Source organism: Lottia gigantea, assembly GCF_000327385.1.
Source record: "Lottia gigantea unplaced genomic scaffold LOTGIsca_45, whole genome shotgun sequence".
NCBI classification, from domain to species: domain Eukaryota; kingdom Metazoa; phylum Mollusca; class Gastropoda; family Lottiidae; genus Lottia; species Lottia gigantea.
The window spans coordinates 2,132,258-2,148,208 of record NW_008709577.1 but is presented as its reverse complement, the minus strand read 5'-3'; the positions used below and the strand labels follow the sequence as shown (position 1 = coordinate 2,148,208).

Genomic DNA, 15,951 nt, shown 5'->3' with positions numbered 1-15,951 from the left:
TTTTTTTAACATCAAAGCCACACAGGAAAGTAATGTATTGTGTGTGCTCATACTTATGACATCATTGTTCATTCATCTTCGCGACAACGACAGGAGACAGACACATCACTATGAACAAACAAAGCACAGATCAAAATTGGCACTGATATCCGCGCATTTAGGTCTGTCATGAGAGAGATGGGGAACCATTTTACCAAAGTACCGACCTGCTGGTGCCAGAACACTTTCAATCCTTTGCAATGAAGCGTTTGGTCGACAGATCAAAGCCACACAAGGTAAAATGAACCGAGCCTTCCCTCCAGGATTTTCCCAAGACGGACAGTTTCCATCAAGAGGCAAGGCAGACCTACTCAAGCCCATACAAGAGATTGCCATCAAGAACACAGATGCACCACATGCCATTCGTGCCATCATTCAAATACTAAAGCCAGATAGCCGTAGAGCATTCCTTGAATATGTATCAGCATTGATGTCGTTTTGAACTAATGCGAGATCGCTACGCTAACAGGCAGAAACTGGCAGATATTTCTTTGTGTTTGTAAAAGTAAAGAAGAGGTTGGGATTAGGAAGGTCGACACCCAAATGGTGGTTAATTTAACAGATGCTTTGGGGTGTGGACATACTTATGCAGACAGTGGACTTTGTCTTTCTTGTCATTGCACTACCTTTGCACTAAGAGTGACGGTAAAACTGCGTGAACTTGTGCTATATAGCATCATATGAGGGCGGTTGCTGTAGATCTGGGACAGGTTTGAGTCAAAAGTAAACTTCCATTGTTCCAAACTGTAACAGACTGTGATACATTATTTTAAACTTATTCTGTTCGATAACTTTACTGAGTGGCTTGCATCTATCGACCAAACTATTCATTGCAAATGAGTACAATTTACCCAAAGGGTTTGAATATCAATTTAACCCTTTGTCCTTCGTTCAATAAGTTGCAATAGCTGCACAACAGGATTGAAATAAAATATAAAAGTGGCTAAACATTTATTACATTTTCAAGTATCCAATGCAATAAAAACAAGTAATTGAACAATGAATGAAAATTACATACAATACATATAAAAACAAATATCGAAACATTTTTACAACATAAAATCCCAAACCCACACGTACTTGTATAAAAAATGACGTTGTGTCTATTGTTTAAAGTGTTTTAGGGATTAAGCATGAAAAATTATGCATAGCCTTCTGGCGAAGATGTAGATCGGAATGCACATAACGCTGGAAGCACTCGGTGGACCAATAACCCAGGAGTTTGATATTGCTATCTCTTAAACCGACAGAGGATGCCCAAGAGGCGGCACCACGGCTAAAGGAGTGTCCGCCATAGAGTTTATAGTTTAACCCAATACCATGCAAAATATACTGAAAAGATCGCAAAAAAGGCATAAGATATTATGAAGCGCAGTTGCTGGGCATAGCGGGTGATCTTGCAAATGAGGCAATAATACAAAGATATCCTTAGTGCGAAACTGAATAGTTTTAGTGACTTTAAGTCGAATAATTAAACCTTTATTTGTAATCTGGACATCGCGTCGTTGTATATCAACAGCCGGATCAAAATGGTCCTTAATAAGAAAATTAATCGGTCTAAGGAAGCCAAAAAAACCAAGCAAACAAGCAGTCCAAAAAATTTTGTTGTTATAGTTTTGTAAATCCAAAGCCGCATGGATTTTAAGAAGCGAAGTAGGCGTGACAGGTGTTTTACAGTTTTGACCTGCCCCTAGTTCTCGCTTGACGCCAGTCAATAAATGTTTAACAGTCCAGCTCTAAATAGGATCGGGTAAATTGTTCGACTTATATAACAATGAAATAATATTCAAATAAGATCTAATACTGCTATAAGTAAAGTGTTTGACATCAACAAGATAAGCTATATACATTTCTATAGTAGCATTTTTGACAGGAAACACTGGAAGAGCATATTGCCTACAAAAGTCTTTAAAGGTCTTCCAGTGTGTTATGTAAGTTTTTGCGAGTAGTGTTAGCCCATCCCTTGCCTTTCAAACGTTCCACTGTTGAATATAGCCGGTTTAAGCCCCATTCTCGGGGAACCCCACCTATAATTAAAAAACAAAGGTGTCACATGGTTGAGAAGTTCTGGAGCGTGGAAGAAAAAATCATAACTTCCCAAGACGCTATAAAGTCGACTGAGTTGATCTGGTTCATGTAGCCTCGAAGCAGCATCAGCAGCAACATTAAGACGACCAGGGATATATCTGGCTACCAAGTCAAAGTTAAATATGGCTGACAACCAAAACATAAATCGCAAGAAGCACATCAAGGTACGATTGCGAGATGTTCCTTTGTTTAACACATACTTGGTTGTCATATTGTCTGTGTTCACAATTACTTTCTTGCTTTGCCACTGAGGTCCCCAATGTATCGCAGAAAGAACCACTGACAAGGTTTCTTTGATATTAATGTGATCATTGGCAGTTATAGGCAAATCCAGATTCCAATTTGTATAGAAAAAATCACCTTGGAAGACACCGCCACAACCACCCGAAGACGCGTCCGTAAACACAGTAGTTATAGGCTTAGGATCAATAAATTTTACCGACCCATTGAAAATTTGGAGGAATTTAATCCACCACACTAAATCCTCGAAGAAAAATTCGTCAAGTAACACTTTTGCATTTCGATCACTTAAAGGTGACACTGTATCAAAAAGTCGTCGCATAAAAGTCCGCCTCCCTTTAATCACTTTCCACATAAGGACATAAGTTGCTTTACACTAGCGCGTTTTCGAAACAAAAACGATTGCAACACTTCCAAAAGCTCAGCTTGTTTTGGCGGTGGAAGGGTTAATGTAAGGCACTCAGTGACGATCGCTATGCCTAAAAAAACTAAATGCTTGTCAGGGCCTTCCACCTTGGACCAATTTATATTGAATCCTAAGTCGCGTAAGGTTATAAGTAGGAGTTGTAGCCCTTTATTACACTTATCAAAATCATCTTCGATAATCAGGAAATCATCAAGGTATACAATACATGTCACATTGTAACGAGTTAGCATAATGTTGCACACGGCAGATGTTATTCTTTGAAAAAGCATTGGACTGCGAGAATGTCCAAAGGGTAGCTTGCGATCGAACATGTAAGTAGGGGTGTTACCGCCTTTAAAAGCCCACTGCAATCCTGTCAACGGATGATCAGCCTTGCTACATAACACTGACCGATATGCACTCTTTAAGTCTACCTTAGCTAAGAAACTATCAGGCTTAATTAGCTCCAAAGCACAACGCAAGTCCATGTATGAGCAAGATGTATCTGATGTATACGAGTTAAGGGAAAGACCCTCGGGTCTACTAACATCGTGTATAATGCGAATCCCACCGTCCGGCTTTGGTATGGCTCCCAAAGAGCTGACTATGGTAGGCTTGACATCGGTGACAACGTATTTGCCAAGCTCAATTTCACGCAAGATTTGAATTTAACCTTGTCATGGTAAGCGGTTGCTGATCTATAGTTTTTGCGGTCGACAGGTTTATGGGGACCGTAAACGTTGCAGAGAAGAAATCCGTTGCGTACGCCGTCAAGCAAAAAGTCCCTGTCTTTGAAATTATCAGGTAGAAGCCTACACCATGCGTTGTATCTCAAGCAATTAGCGCGACTGGACTCACTCATTGTATCTCGAATGACTATAAAATTGATGCCCCATCCCTGGGGCGATTGTAGTTTTTTGCCGGGGCGTTAGCTGACGAGTGTGTATGTCCAACTGCTGAGTGAGACAAAGACATGCACAATGCACAATTGTGTGTCATCTTACAGTCAACGCGGTTACAATTGTCATTATTAAAATTTCTGCAAATTTCACGACCATCACTGAGAAAATGTCTTTTACGTCGATCGGATTGGTTGCCCATGTAGCGAGTTGCACCACCCAGATAGGTCTTATTTTGACGATCATTGATAGTATTGGCATCCTGAAAGGCACGGATTGTAGGATGGTCGCGTATTAGAATCAATTGGAATTTCCGAATATATTGACGGTGTGTGCTCCATTCAAAATGTTCCATTGCTTGATGCTCTCTGTATTCCTTATCATAAAGAAGGACCGAATACCATACACACTTGGAGGCAAGGCAAAAGATTTCTGATGTGTACCGGATATAAGATATGAATCCTGCAGTATCTAATTGATTCTGTTTCAAAAGTTTCAATAAAACTTGGTTGTTGGCATACCTCCATTTCTCAATGGAGACTCTATCAAGGGTTTTATCTTAGCAACACGGAGCTCGATACCACTATCTGTACCAAAAGAGTGTGAACTGTACTGGGGAATAGAGTCGACCCACAGAAAGTCCATAATCTGCAAGGCTTTAGCATGTTTTTCGGCATCACGAACAAGTGGCGATTGAAGTAGTCTTTCAAGCTCACCTGAGACTGGTGCTGTACTTGAGGCAGTGAATTCAAATCCGTTCTCAACTGCACGAGGTTCCGTAATAATAGGCACGGTTTCTCCATCTTTTTCAAGATCATTTACGGCTTTTCTTTCTGCAGATATCTGCCTTTGAAGAGTTAAATACCGTCTTTGTTTTTGAAGAGTTTGAAGCTCTGCTTCCAACGCTGCAACACCCAGCGGAATATTGGGATGACGAGATAATTGGCTTGCGACGATGACATCAGTCGCCATGTTAGGCATGTCGTTGATAACCACATGCGTTTCAAAATTTTCATTTGCAAGTTGTACAGTCTTTTAGAGTTTCTCCCGTTGGTTCAGGAACGTTCTCCATGTCTCTGACTCCCTTCACAGACTTTTTCCTTGATGACATCTATGATTGTAGGAGAAATCCGCTATTAAACTTTTTAAAACTAATAAGCGATCAAGGCTTAGCACGCTAACTGCACAACAAGGCAAGCAAGGCTATAAACAAAACGAGGCTAGCTTATGAATATGCGTGAAGGTCGGGTCAGGTCAGGTCAGCTCAGCTCAGCGAGTACACTACAGGTCATAGTTAAAATTAGATTTAACAAAATCTTCACCAAGACACAAGAAAAATATCCAAACGTTTTTACCAAGCAGCTTGTGACTGCCTAAAGATGAAACAAGAACATAGTCCGTGGCAAAGTCAATACTCTCCCTCCGCCCCTCCCTTTCTATGCTTCCTCTTTCTCCAGAATATGGGAGCATCACAGATAACATAATTTAAAAATCAATACACAGTGGTTTTACCAGTTTGTTCAGACTGTCACAGCAAAGGCAGATCAGTCCTGAAACGCCAACCTTTAGTTGGAAAGTAAATTTGAGCTTGATTACGAGAATGAACATAAAATTTAAGGGAATCTAAAGAATTCTGAACATTTTATGTGTACCTGGGACAATAATGACATGGGTTTGCACTATTCCGTTTTTCAATTGGACGTCTGTGGTTCATACCGTTTCGCTTTATATCGACAATTTATTTAAGTGACAGAGGGCGCAAAAGCATCCAATGATATGCAAGAACCGCAGTGATAATAATGTTGGCTTGGATTAAATGGAATTGCAAAACTCACAGACATCTGACTGAAAGCCGGGCCAGCCTTTTTTCTGGGCTCCGATAAAAAGACGTAGATAAATATGAGGCATTAGGCCATACCAAAATAATTTTCTGTTCTTCGGGATTTCTTGAAAAAAAAAAGGTACGAGCGAACGAAATTTTTTTTTTAATTTTAAAAAAAAAATGTCTAAAAGTTAGTAATCATTGATTTGGTTGGTGCGATATAAGATTTTTTAATTTTTTAAAAAAAAAAGTCCCTTCGTACCATTAAAATTTTCAAGCATGGATGATTTTGAATGTATTCAGATAAAATAACAATTAATAGTATTTATTTGTAATCTTCCACAAAATTTCTTTTGCACAGATTAACTGGTCTTTTGACCAGCCATCATCAATTGTTTTGCACCAATCTAGCACATCACAAAATAGTTTTTGAGGTCCAGTTAAGGTTTTGTCAAAGACTGGTGGTGTAGGTTTTTCAGGAAACATTAATGTCTTTCTTGATGCCATCATAAAATCGAACACATTTTTATCACTTTTGAAAGTATTACAAACAGGTTCTTCAGACGAAGAATGAGCAGGCAAGTTAATTAAAAAGTCTACAAACTTGGATTTCAGTTCATCACACAGAGAAATTTTCAACTAAAGTGTAACTAAGACACCGCCTGATTTTTCCATATTGTCCTTGATGTACACTTTTTCTGGGATCTGTGATATGCACGATTGAATTCCTGCAGATGCCAGATCATAAACATCTTTAAAAGTGTTTTCAGATTCAACATCAAACGCCAGTATGGCAAAATAAGTTTCTGGTGTGACCTAATTTTGATTACTAAAATCATTTTGGTAAAAAAGACAAATACAAATATTAATTCTAGCACTGCATCGGCCATGCCTATTTCTGATAATTAACAACTTCCGGAATTTCGATGCGTTCGGTCCTCGAGAAAACGTTCTTGCTTCAGCGAAGGGCCTAAACTACTGTACGAACTCACTCTTTCAACAGCTGGAACATGTTCTACTATAATTGTCGCACGATGTCCACAAACTGACAAACGAAAATAGAGGGCGCAATTTGTTACTCCTGCTACCAAATTTTAGGCTTAGAGAAATAAAAATGAAACTAAACATGAGAGCTAAACAATCATGTTTTCTGATCAATTTTGAGGTACGGACATACGGGCAATATAATTTTTTTTTTTAAATTAAAAATTCTTTTTCAAAATTTTACATACGGGAGCTCTTTTGATACATACGGAATATTATTTTTTAATTTTAAAAATAAAATTTCGATAACGGAAAATCGGGTACGGAATTCCCGACGAACAAAATATTATTTTGGTATGGCCTTAATACAGAATTTATCGTTTCTAATTTACAACTGATATTAATCTTAAAGTGATACTACGTCTTAGAATGAACATAAAATTTACGAATTTTAAACTTGACCAATAAGAGCATATATTCTTCAGTAGATATACCTGGTGTCATAAATAACATAACAGGCTCCTTATATAATCCGATAAATCCAAAAAACTTAATATCAAGATTAAGCGTTTTTCAATAATTACTTAGTTTTATGAATTTTCAAATTTTCCAGATTTTACAGGGAATTTGTTGTAACTTTATAACATACGTTCACTGATACCGTGATAGATATATACTCATATTGAACATTCTTGAGAACTTAAATCTTATGATCATTCGTAGTATCACTTTAAATAATCTGGTTTTATCAAATATATCAAATGAACATCAATTGAAATTTGCAATATCTGAAGTGTTAAAATTGACTACATTTCGGGCATGCTGTTAGTTAGTGCTGCTCCTTTTTATACGCCCACACGTAAGTATGGGTGTATATTGTGGTTGCCCCTGTCGGTGCGTCGGTCCGTCCGATTACATTTACAGGCTACAATTTTCTATAGATTCTTTTGATTTTTTGTATGTGTGTCAATATCATTATGAAGATGTGCACTATTGAATTTGGTGAGGATCCGATGATTTTCTTGAGAGATATCGCATAAAACTCTGATATTGCGTTTTTTCACTTTTTTGGCTCGTGCTCACTCTATAGGCTACGATATATAGTTTGTTTTACAGTTCACATTTAGCTCTTTATAAAGCTGCTGGTGGACGTATTCGCTTTATTAATTATTAATTCAGAACAAAGAATTAGATTAACGATAATAGGGTATTTAACATTTGAATATGTTTAGAATTGAACGGTTGGTTGGAAGACAATAGAGACTCAATTATAAATATTATTGATTTACGTTTCATGGTAATAGCTATATGCAAGTATAAACATAACGTAGCAACCAATCGAACAAGTCTTGAGTCCAATTAAGGGGGGCAGTTTAGATATCCCCCCTCCCCTCACGCAAAACTTTGTGAATTGTTAAGCATTACAGTAGTGCTCTCTATAGAGTTATTGATACCTTTATTGCTGCCGAGGACGCCCATTGGAAGCCTGGAAACACGATTTTCTGAAGTCTAGGGAGAGAGAATTTGACTCCCTGAAACACGATTTCCTGACATGTCCTGGCGAATTTAAGGTTTATTTGTATAGATACTGTGCGACCACAACAAAATTTTTTTGAGAATTTGACGCCCAGAAACGCGATTTCCTGACGTATCGCAGATATAGTTTTGGGTCAGTTTGTAGGACTTGGGAACTGTTTTTTGAAGATTGAAACGACAACTATAAGGAAAAAAAACGTTAGTTATTCTTCCCTGACTCTGAATAATGCAATAATCGTTCAAACTTTTTGGGCAACATGAAATAGGCCTACAATTACTCTTGACCTTTCTTGGAGTTACCCCCAATGTGCAATATATCGATACCCAGATAATACCAGAGATCATCGTCGGCCAATATGTATGAGGTGAAATTACTTTCGGCATTATGATTTTTAGAAGATTGAAATTGTATGTATTTCAAGGCAGTGGCTATTTACCACTGCCGTGTTAAGCTATCAATAGTTCAAAAGATGTCTAATGTCTCTATGATTATGAGGTCAAAATATCATGGTCTCAGCTTCAAAATTCTATATGAATAATCCTGAAATTAAAAGTGTTATCGTTTTTACTGTGCCACTCGATATTTATTCATAGATACAATAATGATATTAAGTTAATGATAATACTGATTGTCATATAAAGGTGAAATTACAAAATATAATTTTGTAATAACCTAACCCGATTTACATATTTTGATTAGAGATAATCACATGTGTTTTATTGTTAAACCTGTTAGCCTGTAAACACACAGTGCCCAATTCTTGGCAGACTTTGACGAAACTTATAATATATAATATTATTTGGTATCGCCTCAAAAAGTAAAAAAAAAAGTGTATGACTGAAGGTCGAATATTTCATACTGGTAATTACTGTACTGCCAAATATTCTTTATTTGAAATCAAAGCTGTCAGTGGGAGTATATTGCCTTGCAAGCTATCAAGCTACCGAGGGCTTTTGATCTGCAGGCAACTCTCACTATAGTTATACCTATTATAGACATGGTTGAATGCTTGTAACAAGACCTTGCCATAATGCTCTCTATAGTTTGATGGTCAAAAGCATTTACACATACATTTATAAATATACTTTTTGCAGAAATTATCATCAGGCTAAAATTAAATTTTGCAAATTGGCATCAACGCTGTTTGTTTTCAACGCGATAAGGTGCAGAAAACTTCGACGTTCAACTCAACAAGTAAATATTTAAAGTAGAGTATTGCTTGCAAATATATTTTCCAAACAGTCGAACACTTTTGACAACTATTGTGAAAATGCCAATAAACATTATATCGCAAATATTAAAATCATTGATATTGATGATTATCGAGGTATGTAAAATAATATATTGAGTGCGTAACATATTTGCAATACATGATAATGAATTCAACAGGTGCTGTTATTGGTCGCGTGTATTGATTTTATATCTCGTACACTAAAACATGAACCGAAATCGACCTGAAACGACCAAAGAAAACGTGAAACTTAAAATAACCGGACAGAAAAATGATCAGGAACCGACCTCAAACTATTTTGTGATAAATTCTAAGCAAGTTTATTACGCCAAAGAAGTAATTAATTTCCAAAAAATATGCATTTGTGAGAAGTGCACATAATGACTCTCAAAATAATAAAAAATTATAGTGGCCCTTTTTGTTATGAAACTTGACATAGTTGTAGTATAACTGTCCCTTTAAATGAAAACAAGCACATTAGCCACACGATATTTTCAATATGGCGGCCATTTTCCAAGATGGCGGACAAGGATTGTATCTTGTCATGATATTCATCAATATGATGACTCTTAAAATCTGTCCGGTGTATTATCGGTATATTACCTCTTTAAATACCACTTTTAATATGAAAACACAATAGGCACCAGTGCGAGTGTGGGAGAGCCGAACCAAGGATAACTGGGTTTTAGTTATCTGGAAGGTGTACAATCGGACGGGATTTAAATAGCATTTGATGAACGATTGGGCTACAGATGTTTGGCTCTTTAATGCCGTTCGAATCTTATTGTATCCCATATATTAATGTGCTCTAGATTTTCGATGGTGGTAAAAGAATAAACCCTCGGCGTTGGAATATCACTGATACCCTTTAATAGCGATTTCTATTCATTTATATCTTATCCTTATATTTGGAGAAATAGAGTTTTCTATAAAAGTAACAACTGAAAGATGACAGATGTGGCGTGGTGTCTCCAAATATTTACAACTGCGTGTACAATTAGATATAAATAGAACACAATCATGTTAGTCCATAATGCAAAACTCGAAAAAGAACTTATACTACTTATTGTAGCTAAGATAAATTAATTCTTAATTAGAGCATACAAACAGAAAATCGATGAGTTCAGTGCACAAGCACGTTTCTATAAATACTCCACTCTCTCTATAATAGTATATATACGACCACCTCCGCTTCAGACGACTTTCTACCATTTACCGTAATGAAACATTATCCCAAACTTATATGAATCGTTTAATTGAATATTTTCCCTTCACATAAGACCTATTTTATATCTCCCTCAGTGTTCCCCTTCATACTAATAATCTAACTTTTATTCAATAAAAATACTAAAAAAACTTACATCCATCGTTTCAATGTATCTCCTACTCCTAATCCCCCTACTCCCTCACTCTTAAAGGGCTGGCTCTGTCCCTGCCCGGGACCTTGGACGACATTCACCACTCGCCATTCACAAGCAGTGGTGTAACTAGCTTTTGGAGCCAAGTTCCCTTATAGAGGGCCCAGCCCCGCCCATCAAACGAAAAGAAGCTTTTCAGGTCTATGCAGGTAAATCTCCCCTTACCCCAACCTGAAAATCGCAAAGAATCAATGTTCAACGTTCAGGTCATTGGTACAGGCGTGGGGATTTATGAGAAGGGGATCTGATATAAAAAAGGCAATAAATGAAAAAAAATTATTAAATTAAATTAAATCGGTAATCAGAGTCGCTTAAAGCAATGACAATAAACACACCATGACGGTTAGTTTGCTTAGATGGAAATAATCAAAATTAGATAATCTAATCGCGCCAAGTGGGAGTTTAATGCATGCCTTAATGCTTTGCTGGGATGCAAATAATCAAAATTAGATATGTAACAGTATCATGGTATGCAAAGAATGACGAGCAGATTTTCATGGTTTGAAATAATCAAATTTTTGAAGTACTGGTTTGGAAACAATGATTTTGTGTTTGATTGTTTCCATCCCATGCATTCCATCATTTTTTATGGTGTGGAAAATTTCATTATTTCCATCCAATGAGTTTAAATGGTAGAAAATCGTCTGAAGCGGAGGTGGTTGTGACGAGCGTTAGCCACCTTCTCATATATATACTATGTAGATAGAGTCGACTATTGATAGAAACAGATGCCTGTGGTTCAGTATTTGAATAAGTGCTTTTGACTGTTCTTGCTCAGAGCATGTTAAGGTCGTCATGCCCCAGGCGTGGTATAAGCCGTATTGTTGGCGCGTTGAGATCGCCACAGAATCAAGAATGACTTTAGACAAGCGCAATAGCATCTTAATAAACGCAATAAAAAGTACACCAAACCAATAGATTGTATTAGAAGCGCGCCTAGGGAACACAATATGTTCGTATGTTGCAGGTGCAACTGATGTAAAGTTTTTAATTTTACATGACTTTTTCAAGCGTTTTCTTTACGTTTGCCGGTGACCAAGTCAGTGTAATGGGGTTAGTCTCGAGGGCCTTGACCGAATGCGTCAATTAGTTCATCGTAGTGACCAGCATCTCGGCCGCTCATATGTCATTAGCAGCAGTCCCTTTAATCGGTCTTGAGCCATGGAGAGAACATATTCCAAACCGCAAAACGAAACCCAAAATCCAAACAATATATAGGCAAAACGTTGGATCTGGTTCAAAATAGGATTCAAATCAGATTATAAAAATTATTTAAATCACGTGGTCAATTCTTAGGTACAAATGACTAATCTTATAAAATCCAAATTATTATCTAGCTATCTTATTTACTTTTTGTAACGTTAGTCTTTCTAGAACATAATTTAGATCGTAGATTTTGTAGAACGCAGAACTCGGATTGTAATCTTTGGAATCCAGTGGGAACACTGGATCGTATCAGTTGGATTGTACTCTTTGGAACTTCACCACTGGATCGTATCAGTTAGATTGTACTGTTTGGAACTTCACCACTAGATCATGTTAGCTGGATCGTAATCTTCAGATTGTCTTTTCGTTCCTTTAATAATACGGAAATTAAATTAAATCACGTGACATTTTCTGTATATTATTATCATTCGTGTTTCTAATAAAAAATAAATTACCCCATGGAAAGATAACTCTGTACAGTATTTTCTTCAACAAACTGCAATTCCTTATGGATTTGTTTATTTTTATTGTGTGTCAATATGATTATAAAGATAATACATATCGAATTTGGTGATGATCCTATAATTATTTCGGAGATATAAACAATATTAATTAATATAAATTTAACTATAGTAAATAAAATGGTTTTTTTGTGGTTTTCTATAATTTTCCTTCCAGAATTCACAGTGTGACTCATCATCTGATTTAAATGATATTTCAGACTCCTTCTGTCAATGTCACCAGCAAGTAGTAACAGTAAACTGTGAATAAAAAATATAACATATAATGAGAAGTTGTAAATCGGATGCTATGCTTGAAATAATACACAAAAGATTAACGGAGAGGTGCAGGGAAAAAACAGGGAAAATATACAATATCATATATAAAACCATAAATTCTAACATATGTACATATGTACACACAATCTACATGGGGTTGGAGTATGTAGATTTTTATAATGGCAATATAAGTATCAGAGGTTTTGAAGGAGCTACTTGTTTTGCTACTAGAAAAAAAATTAGTTAAATATCAAATATTGAATAATAGTGAAGTTTGACTATTTTAACTACAGCGAATATTGATAAATTGCGGTAAATAATTTGAATAGGTCAAAAGAAATATTTATAGAAACATACTATCTATGTGATATAAGAATAAAGATGAAATAAATTATATCAGATATTGAGACCATATCAAATATTGATAAGTGAAATTTTATATTTTAAATAGGTGAAGATGGGATATTATGAAACAACATTCTAACTATGTAACATAGAAAAAAAATATGAAATAAATTATATCATATATTGAAACTTTATCAAATATTGATAAATTGCGGTAAATAATTTGAATAGATCAAATGAAATATTTTATACTAACATACTACATGTATTGATAATGTAAGTTTGACTATTTGAACTATATCCAATATTGATAAAGTAAGTTTGACTATTTGAACTGTATCGAATATTGAAAAGGTAAGTTTGACTATTTGAACTATATCCAATATTGATAAGGTAAGTTTGACTATTTGAACTGTATCCAATATTGAAAAGGTAACTTTGACTATTTGAACTATATCCAATATTGATAAAGTAAGTTTGACTATTTGAACTGTATCGAATATTGAAAAGGTAAGTTTGACTATTTGAACTGTATCCAATATTGATAAGGTAAGTTTGACTATTTGAACTGTATCCAATATTGATAAGGTAAGTTTGACTATTTGAACTGTATCCAATATTGAAAAGGTAACTTTGACTATTTGAACTGTATCCAATATTGATAAGGTAAGTTTGACTATTTGAACTGTATCCAATATTGATAAGGTAAGTTTGACTATTTGAACTGTATCCAATATTGATAAGGTAAGTTTGACTATTTGAACTGTATCCAATATTGATAATGTAAGTTTGACTATTTGAACTATATCCAATATTGATAAGGTAAGTTTGATTATTTGAACTGTATCCAATATTGATAAAGTAAGTTTGACTATTTGAACTGTATCCAATATTGATAATGTAAGTTTGACTATTTGAACTATATCCAATATTGATAAGGTAAGTTTGACTATTTGAACTGTATCCAATATTGATAAGGTAAGTTTGACTATTTGAACTATATCCAATATTGAAAAGGTAACTTTGACTATTTGAACTATATCCAATATTGATAAAGTAAGTTTGATCATTTGAACTATATCCAATATTGATAAAGTAAGTTTGACTATTTGAACTGTATCCAATATTGAAAAGGTAACTTTGACTATTTGAACTATATCCAATATTGATAAAGTAAGTTTGATCATTTGAACTATATCCAATATTGATAAAGTAAGTTTGACTATTTGGATTATATCCAATATTGATAAGGTAAGTTTGACTATTTGAACTGGATTCGTACCGGACTACCAACATTCAATTGACGTAAAGGATATGTTCTTTTGTTGTAACCATGGATAGACTTTTCATTGGCACAATTCATGCGACGGTTAACTTCTTTGTCTGTCATCATCCATTTTTGTTGAAATTAGAATGGATGGGGAGGAAGAGAACCGTTGAGACGTCGACCAAGATAAAGTTCTGCTGGTGATTTTCCTCCTGATAATGGGGAATTGCGAAAGGCTACCAATCCTTTACGAAGTTTGACCATATCTAACTGTTTATACTTTATCCTTGCGACACTTTCCGACAATATCCTTCATGGCTTTAATAGAAGCTTAGGCTTTGCCGTTGGACTCTGGGTATCTTGGACTGGAAGTGTTGTGTCTGAATTCCCATTGGTCTGCAAACTGTTTGATTCCCGTTGTCGGAAAATATTTCATCAGGAATGCCAAATTGAGAGAATGATTCCTGTAAATGACCGATTTAGCAGTTGTGTCATTGTGTAGAATGTATAATTCAGGCCAGGACATGTACAACCACGTGATTCTCTGTGTCATACTGGAAAAGATCCGTATCTATCTTCTTCTGTGGTGGGAACTTCACAAGACTGAATTGGTTCCTTAGGTTGAGAAGGGTGTGTGACTTGACACGCTTAAAGCGCGATATCAGCAACGTCATTAAAGCGGCTTAGACGACCCAGGTTCGAATCCTGGTCACGGCAGGAATGGCTAAGGTTTTTTTGCTTGTATACTACATTTTTAACAGAGATTGCGACGTGGTTCACGCTCCAAACCCTAACCCCAACCCTCTTCCTTTTTATACGACCCAAAGGGAATTTCAAACGTCTACCCTTTTTGAAACGCAGTATACAGGCAGTGTGGTGGCCGAGTGGTTAAGGCGTTGGACTTAAGTTCCAATAGACAGTACCTTCCCCGTGCTGCTCACGGGTTGAGATTGCGGAGGTTGCGATTTCGAGCCTCATCTGGGGCAACCATTTTTTGTCTTGAAAATACAAACAACATTCGCCACGGAGACCTGACTATGCCTGAGAAGTAAAAAAGAAAGGCCAGCGTGGCGAAGAAAAAGGTAGCTTGTCGAGACGGTAGTTGACATTTAAAACTCGTCTGTTGGTTTGTTGGTTTGTTCCCTTTGAAAAAATCGATGAGACCTGGGAAACAGATGTTTGTAGGAGGTCACCTATCACAGTGGGGATATAGCTCAGTGGTAGAGCATTCGACTGCAGATCGAGAGGTACCTGGTTCAATCCCGGGTGTCCCCTGGTTCCATTTTTTTTCTTTTCTTCTCTTTCAGGATTAACGGCTTACTGTCTTTCATGGTGCCGCTTTCGCTGCTAATCCGTGATGCAACCCGTCACAAGATGAAAGTGTTAATCCCATGCGTGTGTATAAAATGAAGCCTTTCACTTAAACAACACGCCAATCCTGCACCCGACTGTTGTATTATGTACTGTTAGATAACAAGTTTGTATTTCCCGCTATATGACGTCATCACGAGAGACACGTGATTATGATCACTCTTGTTCTAGAAGCTTGCCAATGGCCTACGAGTCTGTAATGTATCACCGATATTAAACCATTTGTATTACTGCTTACGTTCTATTTTATGAATAAACAACATAATAAAACATGGTGTCAGAAGTTAACTGGATTCAGAAGTAACGAATAGTGAATGGT

At 36.2% G+C, this 15,951-nt stretch overlaps 3 protein-coding genes across 3 annotated transcripts in view; 1 reads left to right on the top strand and 2 right to left on the bottom strand.

The window, feature by feature from the left end:
- Window positions 1–1,947: 1,947 nt before the first annotated feature.
- On the bottom strand, window positions 1,948–4,644 carry LOTGIDRAFT_164521 (hypothetical protein; the record flags this gene model as incomplete). The annotated part of the gene is made up of 2 exons (XM_009061027.1): window positions 1,948–2,066; window positions 4,194–4,644. 2 exons carry the CDS (start codon window positions 4,642–4,644, stop codon window positions 1,948–1,950), a joined length of 570 nt encoding a protein of 189 aa, XP_009059275.1.
- Window positions 4,645–13,245: 8,601 nt separating this feature from the next.
- LOTGIDRAFT_164520 (hypothetical protein) lies at window positions 13,246–14,181 on the bottom strand (the record flags this gene model as incomplete). The annotated part of the gene is made up of 1 exon (XM_009061026.1): window positions 13,246–14,181. The coding sequence occupies one exon, from the start codon at window positions 14,179–14,181 to the stop codon at window positions 13,246–13,248; it is 936 nt and encodes a 311-aa protein (XP_009059274.1).
- A 1,722-nt stretch (window positions 14,182–15,903) lies between these two features.
- LOTGIDRAFT_164519 (hypothetical protein) overlaps window positions 15,904–15,951 on the top strand; it is a gene marked incomplete at both ends in the record, with an annotated part of 2,487 nt that continues 2,439 nt past the window's right edge. Inside the window, one exon of the mRNA XM_009061025.1 lies at window positions 15,904–15,932. Within this exon, the coding sequence (XP_009059273.1) occupies window positions 15,904–15,932 (29 nt within the window). The remainder of the gene's footprint in view (window positions 15,933–15,951) is intronic.